The sequence below is a fragment of the Heliangelus exortis genome, chromosome 2 (assembly GCF_036169615.1).
Source record: "Heliangelus exortis chromosome 2, bHelExo1.hap1, whole genome shotgun sequence".
NCBI classification, from domain to species: Eukaryota; Metazoa; Chordata; class Aves; order Apodiformes; family Trochilidae; genus Heliangelus; species Heliangelus exortis.
The window spans coordinates 87,131,858-87,146,285 of NC_092423.1; the positions used below are offsets into that span (position 1 = coordinate 87,131,858).

The 14,428-nt window shown below is 50.2% G+C and overlaps 1 protein-coding gene across 4 annotated transcripts; it reads right to left on the reverse strand.

Annotated features, from left to right (window-relative positions):
- Window positions 1-4,132: 4,132 nt before the first annotated feature.
- Window positions 4,133-13,867, reverse strand: IRX4 (iroquois homeobox 4). Of its 4 annotated transcripts, none has more exons than XM_071736887.1 (6): window positions 13,776-13,867; window positions 8,846-8,911; window positions 7,665-7,916; window positions 6,929-7,035; window positions 5,674-5,996; window positions 4,133-5,481 (listed from the first exon to the last, which is right to left on the reverse strand). In XM_071736887.1, the coding sequence occupies exons 2-6, from the start codon at window positions 8,888-8,890 to the stop codon at window positions 4,733-4,735; spliced, it is 1,476 nt and encodes a 491-aa protein (XP_071592988.1). In that variant the 5' UTR covers window positions 8,891-8,911; window positions 13,776-13,867; the 3' UTR covers window positions 4,133-4,732. The 4 variants fall into 4 exon arrangements, with proteins under 4 accessions (XP_071592988.1, XP_071592986.1, XP_071592989.1 ...); XM_071736885.1 differs by having other exon boundaries at window positions 8,846-9,004; XM_071736888.1 differs by lacking the exon at window positions 13,776-13,867 and adding an exon at window positions 13,460-13,749.
- Between the last annotated feature and the right edge of the window lie 561 nt (window positions 13,868-14,428).

Below are 14,428 nucleotides of genomic sequence, written 5' to 3' on the forward strand. Positions count from 1 at the left end.
TCATCACTTTTCATCCAGTACTAAGTTCATCTATGGGGCAGGGGACCTAAAAACTTTGACCAAAACAGGGTGGTGTTAGAATGATCTGTTTCCTCCCCATTCATCTCCAAAACACACTCATTGCAACAGTTTCTGATCCCTCACAAAATCAGTGAGCTATAATTCTTTCCTGCATTTTCAAAGATTTCTGCATGAAATAGTACAATGTAAGCATTAACTCTTTTCTTGGCATTTAACTGAATATACACTTTCTCACACCCAAGCCTTTGTATTATTTGAAGGTCAGATTTAAATGGAAAAGGTAAATCAAAAAACCTGTAGTAAGTTAGAGTCTGCTTCTGATCTATTACATCTGTAAAATACGTAATGCTCAAAGTCTTAAGACAAAGTCTTCTTGGACACCTCTCTTCGTGTGGCTGATAGGAAGGAGCTTCTATACTGGGTTCTGTGAATATGAACTGTTTACACAACTTTAATAGTAAAATATGAAGTCAGGATAAAAAGAAATGTGTTCTAAATATGAATAGAAAAGGTGTGTATAATTTTGTCCCTTTTAATCAGGCACCTATAAACAGGCTGGCTGTTGCAAGCTGCTCTGTAATCAGGTTATCTAAATGCCATCCCTTTCCTAAATTAACATTTACAATTATGTGAGATAGTTACAGAATTTTAATTGCTACTATTTTTTCTTCTATTATGATTATATTGTTATCATTGTTATTATTATTATTTAAGGAACAGGCAACATGCCCCATTGCAACTTTGCATGCATGCCTGGGAAAAAAGGTAGATGACATAAATCACATGCATAATCTCAGGAGACAATCATTTTAAATCTTAATTGGCTGCCTTTTAAATATCATTTAAGGTCTCGTTTTCCCTGCCTCTCTCTCTCTAGTTAAGAAGGTGTTGTGTCAAAGTCTATTACCTTGCTGGACGTCTCGCCTCTAAGTTTTTTTAAAAAAATAGAACCATCAGCAGAGGTTTGAGAGGTCGATAAAGCTTTTAGATTTGGAGATGTTTTCAGGGAGCCCATTTCCTGCGGCTAAGAGTTGTTAATGGAGCTTAAGGAATTATCTTATGACTCGGGCTGGGAGAGCCGTATATTTCTTCGCTCCTGTTCCCTTGTCGAGGCTGAATATGCTGCTGTCAAACTCGCTTAATGAAAAGTAACGCGTCGCTGATTACAGTTTTATTTGGGCTCTATGTAAAAAGCACTGTTAATTTAGCATCCCCTCCTTTGTGTGTTTGAATTTGCCATGGCTGAATGATTTAGAGTCTCTCAGTTTCAAGCCGTTTCTCTATGATTTTTTTTTTCTTTCTCTCTTTCAGTCTGCCTTTGTATTTCTCCCCCCCCCCTTTTTTTTTTTTTTTTTTCTTACAGACATAAGAGCTGCACGGCTTTCCCTTTCAGCCCCCTAGCCTCCTCTAACACAGCTGAACCTGATCTTTGACTTGTACCATTGAATCAAATGGCAAAATTTCTCACACTCTTTTGTCCATACTTAAAAACAAACAAACAAACCCCCAAACCAACCAGAAAAATACAAAACCCCTAAACAATCAAACAAACAAACAAACAAAAAACCAAAAAAAACCCAACCCAAACAACCCACCTAACCCAAACAACAATAAAAATACTCCCAACCCAACCTTTAGGAGGACCAGTGCATTTGAGCCTGATATAGAGGTAAGGTTCGTATACCAAGAAACTATTTCCCTCCCCCAGAATTGTTACGGCATCACCGTCGGGGTCGGTAATGTTCTGATGTGTGTGAGGGCACAGGGACACATGCGGAACCACCGGGTTTAATACTCGACCAGTGCCCTGGTCCGGAGGGATCTGCTCTTGTTAGACAGCAGACATAAACTTAACTCAAACTTGGTTTATAACGACGATGACACAAAACCGGAGGGCTAAAGGTTTGATTCGCTTTTCTTTTGGCTTCTGATATTTCAGTCAGACTGTTTCGGCCACATTGTTATCACCTTCAGTCCTGGAGGGTGTGTGTGTGGGGGGGAGGAGGGGGTGTAGGAGGAGGGAGTTGCCTCCCAGACAGCGAACTGACCAAATCGCACTTCTGACCCAGCAGTGACGATTTATAACTCTTGGAGGTGTCACCCGCCGAACGGGACGGCGTGCGGGTGGGTGCCCGGTGCCCAGCGGAGCTTTTTAAGGGTGCTTCTAATGCTGAGGGAGATTTTTGGCTCCTCAGAGGAGAAGCCCTTTCTTTACACTCACGCACAGTCTCCCGCACGCACTAGGCTGTCTCTGTGTTGGCAGCAGGGGTGAGGGCTCTGTGTCAGGGAAGCCGAAGCCCTCCGGCAGACCCAGTGTCACCCCGCCTGGTCCCCACACACAGAGCGAGCCTTGCACTCACAAAACCTCACGGCTTTGAAATTGCCATCGCCGAAAGCAGCGAGGACTCCCACCCCATCCCGCTTGCCTTCGCCAGTGGTTTGAGGGCAGACCTAGCACTCGTTTTTTCTCTCTTCCCTCTTTCTCGCCTCCGTCATACCCACCTCCTTAGTTTGGCTGAAAATAATTTGCTTTGTCTAAAGGTTTTCAGAGGCAAAGCTCGCCGGCCGCCCCGGCTGCATTAAAATTCCTGCCGGCCCAGCCTTTAGCTGAGATCGCGGCTCCCCCGAGACTCCACTTTCGCTATTACTGTCAAGTACCCTTGACTCTTTATTTTTGCCCTTTTATCTATTACAACTAATTCGAGTTCTTTTGCCCTTTTCAGTTTAAGACGTGGGCTTTCTGTAAAGCCTCCCCCTGCCACCGAGCTCTCCGGGTGCAGAGCCTTTAGAAATTGAGGGGTTTACTGTCAAAATGAAAATTTCACTTCAAATTATCTTGGCTGATGCACGTTTTCCAGGCCGGGGGCTCCTGTCTGAGCCTTTTGACAGCCAGATCAGCAGAGGGGTTCAGTGATCTCGATAATATCATCCAAGAGAGCGAAAGTCAATACAATGACAGGGAATATGACTGGATACAATCCAATTACGGCTGCTCGCAGAGAGGGGAAGGGCTTGATCTGATCTCCGCACCCGGATTCCTTTATTCAGTCCTTGCACTAACAGGTCTCGCTAGAAACTTTGCGGACTGGACCATGTTATATTTTGGCTGGGTGCCGCCTTGTTAGCGCTTATCGTTCCCTTTATATACATATACCCGGCAGTGTATTCTTATTTCTTTCGGAGGAATGGAGATGGAGAGGGAGGGAAGGTGGGAGTGGGGGTGGGGGGAGAGGCTGGCTGGGAACCCCAAGGGTGGGATGGACGAGGAGGCTGGCAGGCAAGAAAAGCTCTTCTGCTTGTCCTGAGTCAGCTCGGTCCTTCCTTCGGATGCCTTCGGTCTTCCCCCGCAGCGACGGGCACTGCATCTGAGGGGGCTTAGGCCGGTCTTGGTAAGCCAGAGTCTGTCATCGCCTGGCAGTTTCTTCCCCAGCAGTTCTCCCTCTCTCCCGGCCCGGGGATCAGTAGTTTGTTCCCGTTCCGGGGAAGGAAAGGAAATCTTTTAAACGCCTGTTATCTAAGCGGTAAATTGGCTGCGAGTGCTCCTGAATCACACGTCGAGACCGCTCTTTTCTGCCTTTTTCTTTTTGTTGGCTGCACTCTATTTAATGTCAAAACGGTAAAGCATCTGTCCTGAAGTGCTGAAATATTCATGGAGGATCAGCGATTCTCCATCCTTGCAGAGAAGCTGGAAAGCTAAAACGGTTCTTTTAAAGATCAAATTTTCCGTGTGAATCAATTGCTCCGCGCACGGCGGAGGCGACGAGCCCAGCCCTTTGGGCCCGACCCCCGCCTTCATCGAGGGGAGGAGTGGGGGGAAGAGGATGAGACAGAGAGAAGGGCGATGTTCCCCCGCCCTACCCGGCCTTACCGGGCGGCCGGCGCCCCCGCTGCCGCCCCTCGCCCCGCTCTCCCGCGGGGCGCAGCGCGGAGCCGCGGGGGCACGGGAAGCGGCCAAGAATCCCTCCCGCGGATTCATCCTTCCGCGGCAGCGGTTCGCTCAGCCTCTGTTCCCCGCTCCCGGCAGCCTGTTGACAGTCCTTGGAAATACCGGCTCCGAGAAGGAATTTTGAAACTTAAAAGGTGCTTGTTGAGCAATGCAAAACGCCACCACTTGTGTTACCTCTGAAACAGACAATTTATTGGAGTGAACATACCTTTTAACATATTCTCTCTCTCTTTTTTTTTTTTTTTTTTTTTTTTTTTTTTTTTTTTTTTCCCCCGTCAAGGTAAATCTGTGCAGTAGGTGTAAACTTAGTAGAAGTGCTGTTTGTGAATTATATGCTAACAAGGAAATCAGGAGGAAAACTCTCGAGAAGTCTTTATAACTAATGTCGGCATGCCTTAAATTAAATCTGAATTAAAATTTCCCGTTTGTAAACTTTCGGATGTAAACTTTGTAAGTAGGTCTACGCTATAGTACGTGCTTTTTGGACATGGAATTAAATAACTTTCACGACACTGATCCCTTAAAGTCGCAGCCAGTAGAAATTCTTCCGAACAGCAATGAGCAAAGTCTGTCCGTTGAACTGAGCAAATTGAATTTTTAAATCCTCGATTCTGATGTTTGGGTTTTTTTAATTAAAAATTAAAAAAAAAAAAAAAAAAAAAAAAAGGAAAACTTTTATATTTCAATTTTAAACTCTTGCAAGTCTCTTTTCAGTGTAGCTGACTCTTTAAGCGTTAGTAAGTCCTTCGCCCCTCGGTGGGACTGTTAGGAACAAAACATTTTGCTTCCTGATTTGGGAAACGCCAGGAACTCTTTGTTCGAGTCATGGTGGGCCAAGTTTGAGAGCTGCCCCTTGAGCACGTTGGCGCCGTTCCCCACCGCGCGTCCCAAGGCGCCCGTTTCCAGAATGGCTCCTTTGGTGGTAGCCCAGGAAACTGTCGTGTTGCTCAGGGCTTGGTTCAAAGTACTGTGCCTGAACAGGGGGTCGTGAAACACCCCGTCCACCCAGTTCCTGAGGTTGGTGACCGGCGAATCCTGGTGCCTGTCGATGACACTGACCGGGGCGGAGACGGCGGCGGCCGAGCCCCCCGGCCGCTTCAGCATGCAGGAGGGGTACTCCGCCTGGTTGAGGGAGGTGGCGGTGTGCGCCAGGGACCAAATCCTGGGCTTCGACTCCAGCATCTGCTGCCCCTGCTGGAAGCACATTTTGGACTCGCAGCCGCGCTGCCGGGCGCCTAGCAGGTCGGGGCCGCACTCCGCAGCGGTCTTCAGGCAGCTCCGCGCTCTCTCCGCCGCCGCCTCCTCCTCCTCTTCCTCCTCCCCGGCGACGGCCGGAGGCGGCATCTTGGCGGAGGGCTCGGCGGCCCGCGGCGGGTGGCTGCCGCCCGGCAGCGGGTGCGGGAGCGAGTGCGGGAAGGGCCGCCTCAGCTCGCACTCCGAGCTCTCCGACTCGGCGGCGTCCAAGTCCTCCAGGTCGCTGAGCTCCAGCTCCTTCTCCTCCTTGCCCGTGGGCTCTGCGGGGTGGGGGCACGGGGGAAGGGACAGCAAAAACAAGACAGAAGGTCACTGGCGGCGCCGCGCTGCCCCGCGGCCTCCCCCACGAGCCAGGCCCGCGGCCGCCCCCACGATCGAGGCCCGCCCCAGGGGCTAGCTGGCGGCCGAGCCCCCGCGGCAGAACCGCTAAGTGCCTGTTTTTAGCAGGGTACCCTCGGCTTTCCCGCTCTTCATCGCCTCTTCCTGCGAACCCTCCTCCTCCTCATCCTCCTCTTCCTCGTAGGGCCGCTTCTCGTCTGAGCACTTGTTCCGCGGCGGCCAGGTCATCTTGTTCTCCTTCTTGAGCCGCCGACGGGCGTTGGCGAACCAGGTGGAGACCTGGGTGAGGGTCATCTTGGTGATGATGGCCAGCATGATCTTCTCGCCCTTGGTGGGGTAGGGGTTCTTGCGGTGCTCCTGCAGCCAGGCCTTCAGGGTGCTGGTCGTCTCCCGGGTGGCGTTTTTCCTCCGTGTCCCGCCGTCCATCGTGCCGTACCTGCGGGCACAGAGAACACCTGCAGCGTGACACGGAGCCTCCGTCCCCCCTCCCCTCTAGACTTGCTCCACGAGGGATCCCAGGGCCCCGGGGGGGTAGCTGGATCAGAGGCAGGCGCGATGGTCGAGGACAGCTCAACTTTAAGAGGGTGACCTGCCCCAAGAATTCAGGCCGAGGAAGAAAGCAAGGAGGAAGGGTTCAGAAAGCAGCAGCATGGGGCAATGCAAATCCCCCCTGGGCAGTGGTGGGGGTGGTGGAAAGAGGGAGGAAAGCGCCAGCCTTTATTCGCAGTAAAGTCAATGTCAACGTTTAGGGCAGCTTGCAAACACACAGAAATCCCGCTTTCCTGTTGTTTGATCAGTCCTACTCAAACAGAATATATCTGAGTGACCCCAGGGTGTAACTGATAATAGAAATATATTTCCTCTTACTCCTTTTATTAATAATCTCTCCTACCCTTTTGTTCCCGGAACTGTAGAAACCTAACACAGATGACACTGGGCCGAGACTGAATATTTAATGCACATCCTCCAGGAAAGGTCACCGGCACCCAATGGGCCTCAGAGCTTGAATTGGTGTGTGAGTGGTTTTGTGCTGCTTTAAAACTAACAAACATACCGGAGATGCCCGGACGCCTCAACCAGACTCCGTGCAGGAAAAGAGAATGACCGCCCCCGTGGAGAGGGTCAGGTCCTCCCCGTCCCCTCGGCCGGGGGGCAGAGGACCCCCTGCCAGTCTGCCTGCGGGAGAGGGACGCTGCGGTGGGGAAGAGGAGGCGGCATCGCTGCGGCCTGGAGGGAGATGCTGGGCGGCGAGGAAGGAGGCAGGTCCGCTGGGAGGGAGATGCGGGGCGGGCGGAAAAGGGGTGGGGATGGCGGGGGTGGAGAGGTGGGGGGCGGCGAGCGGGGCCGGGGGTGTGTGTGTGCGCTTACCTGTCGTACTGGTACTGGCTGAGGGTGTGATCGTAGGGGTAGTAGGCAGCCGCTGGGGCGATGCCCGCATGCGCAGACCCGCTCCCGTCCTTCGCCTCCAAACTGTTCTGCAAGAGACACCCCGCCACCGCCCTCAGCCCCCGCCGCCCCCCCATCGCGGGGTGAGCTCGGCCCACCGCCACGGCCCCGCCGCCCGGCTCCCCCGAATCTCGGGTGGGATGACGTGGGGAGGGGGGGGGGGGGGGAGCGCGTCGGACCTTCTCAGAGGCCCCTCGGCTGCGGCGACCAGCGAGATCAATAGAGACATTAACTCGCCCTGTTACGGTGCCAGGGGAAAAAAGGGAGGGGAAAAGAAAAGAAAAAAAAAAAAAAAAAAAAAAAAGACTGGCTGGGAAGATCGCACCGTTTTTTGCCATCCAGGGTCATGGCCTCCCAAACTACCCTCCCGGACCTGGCCCTCCGCACTCGGCCGCCACCTCGTCAGGCGCGACTTTTAATTGCGTTGCCGTGAGAACCGTGCCGGGCTTGAATATTTAATAACGGCGGGGCTTGGATGCGCCGCGCTTCCGCGCCTGTCGCCAAAAGCGGGATGGAGCGGCTGGGGGGAGGGCTGGAGGGGCGAGAAGGAGAAGCAGCCGCCGCAGCAGCAGCGCCCGGGGTTGTCCACGCCGCGGAGGGAACCCGCCGACCGGGAGTCAGGGCGAAGGACGGGCGCATCCCCGGCGGGGCGGCTTACCAAGGAGTAGAAGGCGGGAGCCTCGGTGCCGTAGGTCACATAGTTGCCATAGCCTTGGGGCCCGGCGTAGGGGCCGCCGTAGACCCCCAGGGCGGCGGCGGAGTTGAGTTCGTGTCGGGCGGTGGCGAGCAGGCGGCTCTCGTACACGGGGCAATAGACGGGGGTCTGGGCGGTGGCGGCCGCCCCCGTCTCGGCCAGCGTCCGGCCGCTGGACTCGCAGCAGGTCGTCAGGGAGTTGGTGCTCATCAGGAACTGGAGGGAAAGAGAGCGGCGCTGAGGGCAGTGGGCAGGGGAGGGGAGGGAGGAGGAAGGGAGGCGGTGGTGATGGGGGGAAACTTCCCAAACTGTAACCAAGTTTGGGGGTTTGGTTTTTATCAGGTCGCACCTTTGGGGTGTCACCTCCTCCCCTCCCCCTCTCTACCCCCATCCGTATTTTGCTTCAATCGGGGTAAAAACGCTCTGCAGAAACCCCGAGGTGAAAGTATTTGATCACTTATTAAAAAACCCACAACAACATAACAACAAACAAACGCCCAGTGACTGTGGGCTTCTAATCCTCTGTAATACATTGCTCCAGACCTTTGCATTTAAAACTAACTTTTCTGGTGTGTTCTCGCAAGACTGGGTTTACACCGGTTTTCTCCTCTTGCAGCACAATGCTTCCCATCTGCGTTTTTAAACCTTTTTTTCTGAATCACTCATGCGTATTTATTTTGACTGCAGATTTGTAGCAGGCACGAACGCATCTGTTATTATCCTGCTGGTTTAGAAGATCCCATTATGTTTCTACGGTCCGGACCTCACTACTTTCGTGTTTAATTGGTAAACTGTGAATTCAATCGGGAAAGGAAAAAAGCGCTTTGGGAGGAGGGTGGAGAGAGCGGGTGGGGGTTGGGGGACCTCAGGCTCCCCTTCTCACCTCCCTCATCTCTGTAGTCCCCCTCCATAATCATTATTATCACCCCCACCCCCCCCCCAACACTCTAAATCCCGCGTGTTCCTTCCCATTTGAAAATATGTGCACGAGATACGATTTAAGCATATGGGAAAGATGCAGAGCGAGCAGCAGATTTGCCGCTACCGCATGCTAGGCAGGATCGCTGCTGCTTTTAGCCCTGGACGGAAGTAATCAATAAGGACTGAAATTCAATCAATTAACGTTGGTAGGCAAAAAGTCTTACCTGGGGTGCAGAGGAGTAAGGGTAGCCAAACTGAGGATATGACATGGTACAGAGGCTCCCAGTTATCTAGAAACAAGGCGAGACGTCTGATCTGCACGCTATTGCAGCCTGGCTCTGCTCTATTGTACCAACTGATTGGTAACCACAGGTCCCTAGATGCTTATAGGACGAAGCAGAAAACCACATTTAATTTATTTGCATAAAATCTTAAACGTATTTTTATATATATATATATATATAACCGAAGGGAAAAAATTAATATCGTGATTTTAGTGCCTTCCCCTCTACAGCTACGAAACAGAAATAATTGTTGCGTGTGGGCTCCGAGGCTGGCAAACGTGACTGCAGAAATACATACTTTGCTCCCGCGGAAAATAAATGGGGAAGGGGGGGGGGGGGTACGAGAAATACATCAATTAAGAAGGACACTGTTTTAAAAGAGCCTAGCCTCTGACGTCACGCAAAACCTATTCAAATTGCCCCGTCTGTGAGTTTAACATTAATTTTCGGGACCCTTTTCCCTGAAGTGGAAAATAGACTCTCCAGCGTCCCTCTCAGCCTGCCCAAGAGGAGAGAAAGTTTGGAAAGCTCTCAGGCGGCGGCTACGCCTGCTCAAAACATTTCTGTGTATTTCTGCGGGGAAGGGAAGGAAATGAATGGTTTTAATCTGAAGGATCAATGTTGTATCAACTAAGATTTCACCCCCACCCGCCTTCGTCACTGAAGGGCTGGTAAGCACTTTTAATTAGAAATTAATTAATGAGCAGCTGCTTCTTCCCACCCCACAGTAATAATTAGTCTCAATTACAAACAAGACATATGAAGGGACACACGACTGAGTCTTCATTTAAGATTTAATCAACAGTTAAAATTAGCGCTAAGGCTGACAATAAAGCACATGACATGCAATCCTGCTTTTCTTTACGGCTTTTATTCCAGACGTGTGATTACAGGTAGAAAACCCTACGAGCGTATTCCGGGGAATGATTGAAAGGACGTGACTTTTCACGTTAAACCGACTTTGATCCCGTGGCAAACCTCCGCTGGAAAAGCCGGCCTTTCGAGGGGCGGAGGGCCGTATCCAGCCTGCCTGTGCTCCGAGGTGCACACAGCTGGGGAGGGGGGGGGGGGAAGAGTAGGGAGAAGATTTAGGAAAGGAGGGGTGCAACTTAAATGTTTCACGTGCTGCTTCTCACCGAAGAGCAAACATCTATTCCCAGGTGCTAAGAGGCTTCCCCTACAGCGGGACCCCCGAGTAAAGGAGGGCCTGAGAAGAACCCTATCTCCATCAGCCCTGTGTCACCCCACCGCTGCCATCAGCCTCCCTACCCTCTGGGAGTTGGGACCCTCACACACAAACAGGCAGTATCCCCCCCCCCCCGTCCTCCTCCCCGGTTCACCCAGGAGGTAGCAGCCGTCGGGGGGAAGATGATGGGACTACCGGACGGCGGAGGTGGCCTGGGGCAGTCCGGTAGCCCCAGCATCTCCCCCCGACGGCCGGCTATCACCAGGCGGGTGGAGGAAGCGGAGGAGTCATCTCCGAGGCTGAAGCTCGGTTGCTGGTGCAGTCGAATGCTGCTCCGTGGTGTGCAGACTTGCTTAGAGAGATTCCTGGGTTCAGACATGTGAATAGCCCCAGGGTCACACTCTAATTAATGATGATGTTCTCTTCTTCTCCCCAGCTGGAAGACTGCCTCCCAGAAACGAATCTGCCCACACTGACAGCTCGATTGAGGGTGATTGATGACTATCTGGAGACCACAGTACACATAATATAATATCTGCTGCGTAATTGCTTTAATTTACAGATGAAAATACTAGTTCTCGGATTGAGTTAGACTACAAGGAGCAGCGTTTTATGGCGCTTTAGATTGTTTGCAAATAAAAGATATCAGACACAGTACATGCAAATTATCCTGACAGCTCAGTATCTGTAGCCGGGAGAAAGGTATAAAGAACGGGAATCAAATGACATTAATAATCGGTTTTGAATTCTGTATCGATTTGGGGGACAAGGAGGCGGGGGGGTGGGGGTGGGGGGGAAGAAGAAAGTGCCTATTCTTTCCTCACCTGAAATGCTAATACCTTCTTTCTGGGAATGTTAATAACTTCGCCACTGTAACAGACACCCTCCCTCCTTCAATCCTCCTGCTACCCCGGTGCCGTCAAGATCTAATGATACTTTTAGTTGCTATTTACAAGCAATTTCCTTTTCTGCGAGTGCTGACGGGCTAGTGCATTGTTTGGGAAGAAAAGACACCCGGTGTTTACACAATGGTCTGCACGCAGGGCTCGGAGCTGCTTCCCTCTGCCTCCCGCGCTGATTGCGCTGGGGGATGTTTATTTAAGCCCTGGAGTGTAACTCACCGGTGCTAGGCAAGAAAACAGTTGCACTTATCTCAAGAGCGACTCGGTGTAAAGTACTATAATTAGCTGGGTGAGCTAGAGAACTGCCTGAAGAAGTCCTTCCAGTTTTCCAGGCTGCAGTTTGTGAGATGTCCTGGTGTTCTGTGTTTGGGTTCTTTTTGGGTTGGTTGTTTTTTTGGTTTTTTTTTTTCTTCCCTCTTTTGATACTACCGCAGATGTCAATTCCGCAGCGGCCCACAGAACACTACAGGTTTTGATATTTAGATGAGTATATAAAACTTTAAAATACAAGGTGAAATTCAATATTTATAGGCCTTGTCTATTTATGTATCACAGTTGCCTTTCACTGCACCATGCAAGTACTCTGGTGCCCATTTTTTGTAGTGAACTTCCCTGTATTAATCATGATAATTATTTGTCATTTTTCTTTGCAGCCTGCCTGCTCTATCATTTTATCCCAGGTCAGCTTTGTGCCAGTTACAATCTGTATTCCCTAGAAAGCAGTAATTAACACCCCCCACCCTAACAAACAAGAAACCACCACCAAAACCTAATAACCTTAAACGCTAAAAGTTGACATTATATTTTCCTCCAGTGTTCATGTCTTGTTTCACTTACAATCTGCAAATAATGGCCCTTTGTTGATAAGAAACTCAACACAGTTATATTTCATCTTGAATTTTTGGTGCCAGAGCACAAACATGCAATAAGCCCCACAATGATTTAAAATAACCTTTGTGGTTCTTGCACATAAACAACGTAACACTGTTCAAATCCAAGCAAAGACGCTTAATGCTGTGGGCTATATCCTTAAGCATTTGGAAAATGCAAGTCTTTGCTGTGCAATAAAAATTGATCCATGCCAAAGCCCCTTTCCTGTACAAAGCAGGGAACAGCTTTCGAGAATGAGAAACACACACTGCCTTTCTCCAAAAGTTTGAGCAAGTAAGCCCATTGCGATCAATAGGAAAGGCTGGAGAGTTCCCCTCTGTTCTCTAAGAGCCAGCCTGCACACCCAGGTATTTCACAGCCAAAGCGCAGGCAAGTCTTTCTCCGAGGGTTTATGTGTTTCTTTCTCCGAGAACCTGGAGCCAGCGTTCGTGCAAATTTTATTGTAAAAGCACAAAACGAGAAGGAAACGCTGTGATGCTGGAACAGGCCACAGCAGGTAAAACAGAGAACCTCTTCAGGACTAACGCTTTGATGGACGTCTTCAGGGACATGATCTAGAGGCAGTTAATGCAGCTACACTTTTACTATCTGCATTTTCATCGCCTCCTCTTTTGGAGGGGTTATTGCCACTCCTGGAATTATTTCAGTGACGGAATTTGCTTATGGGCTAAACAGACTCTAGCTAGCTCTTCCAGTCGACTTTGCTTTGTTTTCACGTTATAGATTTAAAGCAACCCTGACACCGCCTGACAAACGCTGTGAAGCTCTACATGTTGCCCATTTGGTATCTGACATGGAACCGGGGGCAGCCTACAACATTTTCAAGTAGATTAGCTCCCATAAAGTCGCTATCGACAGTAAATACGATTGTTTGTTTGTTTTTCTTTCCTGAGCCCATTGAAGTGTAATTGCATCTCCTGTACTCTGAATCGAGGTGATGCTGCCGACCTGCACAAACCTGTGCAAGGGCTTGTGATCGGTTAGAGCTATGATGACAAACATAACAGTTGCATAAGAAGGCACAGCTAATTAATTTACTCAGATTACAACTACACATAAAATCAGTCGTTCAAAGCTACCCATTTATATGGTTTCATTCCCTAAGTCTTCAATCCTCTTGGCAAACAATCTAGACTAAAGCAAAAAGGCCTCACATGCTCATTCTATTCTTTGTATTTACTAACTTTTCACACTTCAGAACTAGAGCCAACACACGCGCCCTCTCTCACACAGAGACAAAACTTTTCAGCAAGCGAGGCAAACGCTACGAGCTGGGCAGCCCTTGTATATCTGGATAGATCCTACAACATCTGTACATTTACCTGCCCGCTGCAGACCACAACAACTCCGCTCTCATTAGCAAAGCAAAGACTATGTAAGGTTTCTCTTTCCAGCTCCTGTACCCTCAGTGCCGCAGACTCGTAGGCATCCAAACGCTACCGCCTTTAAGCTGTCTGGCAGCAGACAGCATGAACATACTTCCCTGCGAAGATAAAACTTTCCTACTTGCAAGGTCAAATTCTCTGCCTTTTAAAGTTTGACTTAAAAATCCAGAAAGTTTTCTCGGTACCTTACCTTAGCGCTCGCTGGATATCATATCCACACCCCTTCCCAAGAAATAACACACATGTGTTAAAAAAAAAAAATTTGCCCTCTCTCCTAGGTAAAGATTGCACAAAGCCAAATGATTCATCACAGATAGTTTCTCTTCCCTCCAGCAGTTCGTTTTCAGCTGCCTCGCTGCTAGAACAGGCTCCGAAAGAAGGGAAAAGGGGGGGCGAATAAGCCCCACCGCTCCCCCCCCCCACCTCTTCCCGGTTCCGTGCAGATAGAGAAACACACACACACAGACACACAGGCATCACCACCAAAGCAAGAAGAAAATGTTTACCTGCGATCACGCCAGGCTTCGGCTACAACGTCGTAGCGACGGCTGTGCCATGGCAGGGCTTCTCTGCTTTCCTCTGCGCTGGCTGACTTTGCAGGGAGCTACGGAGAACTAGCGCAGACATTCCTCAGTGTGCAATACCTGCGCGGAGCGGCACAGTGCCTTCGGTCCCCAGGCGCCACAACCACTTCACTAACCCCCTCTACCAGAGTGACGTTCAAGTGAATAGCTCCACTGATCGCACTCTTTCCTACTGATTAACACTTTCCAACGCGACCAGGCACTCCACTTCCAACTTTTCCCGTTTTAAAACAGAAGCAGCCGGCACCGCTTGCTTCCGCGGGTTATAAACGCCGTCTGGGCGTGGGGGACACCATAATTAATAGCAGGTTAGTAAAATTAGTGCTGCCACTCCAATTGTTGTCCTTGTTGCCAACAATAATTGCATTGATTCTGGAAGGACACGAATGTCCTCCATTTAACCTAATGATCTGCGGGTTGCACACGCTGTAAGGCAGCCGTAGTGTTGATTAACTGCGCGCACCTCCGAACTACCATTTATCTCTGCGAGTCACGACTGAAAGGCACTAAACTTACAGGCAACTCTCCCTGCCTCTCTCGCCGTCTTTGTTTCCCTCCCGTGTGAGGAGGCGGGC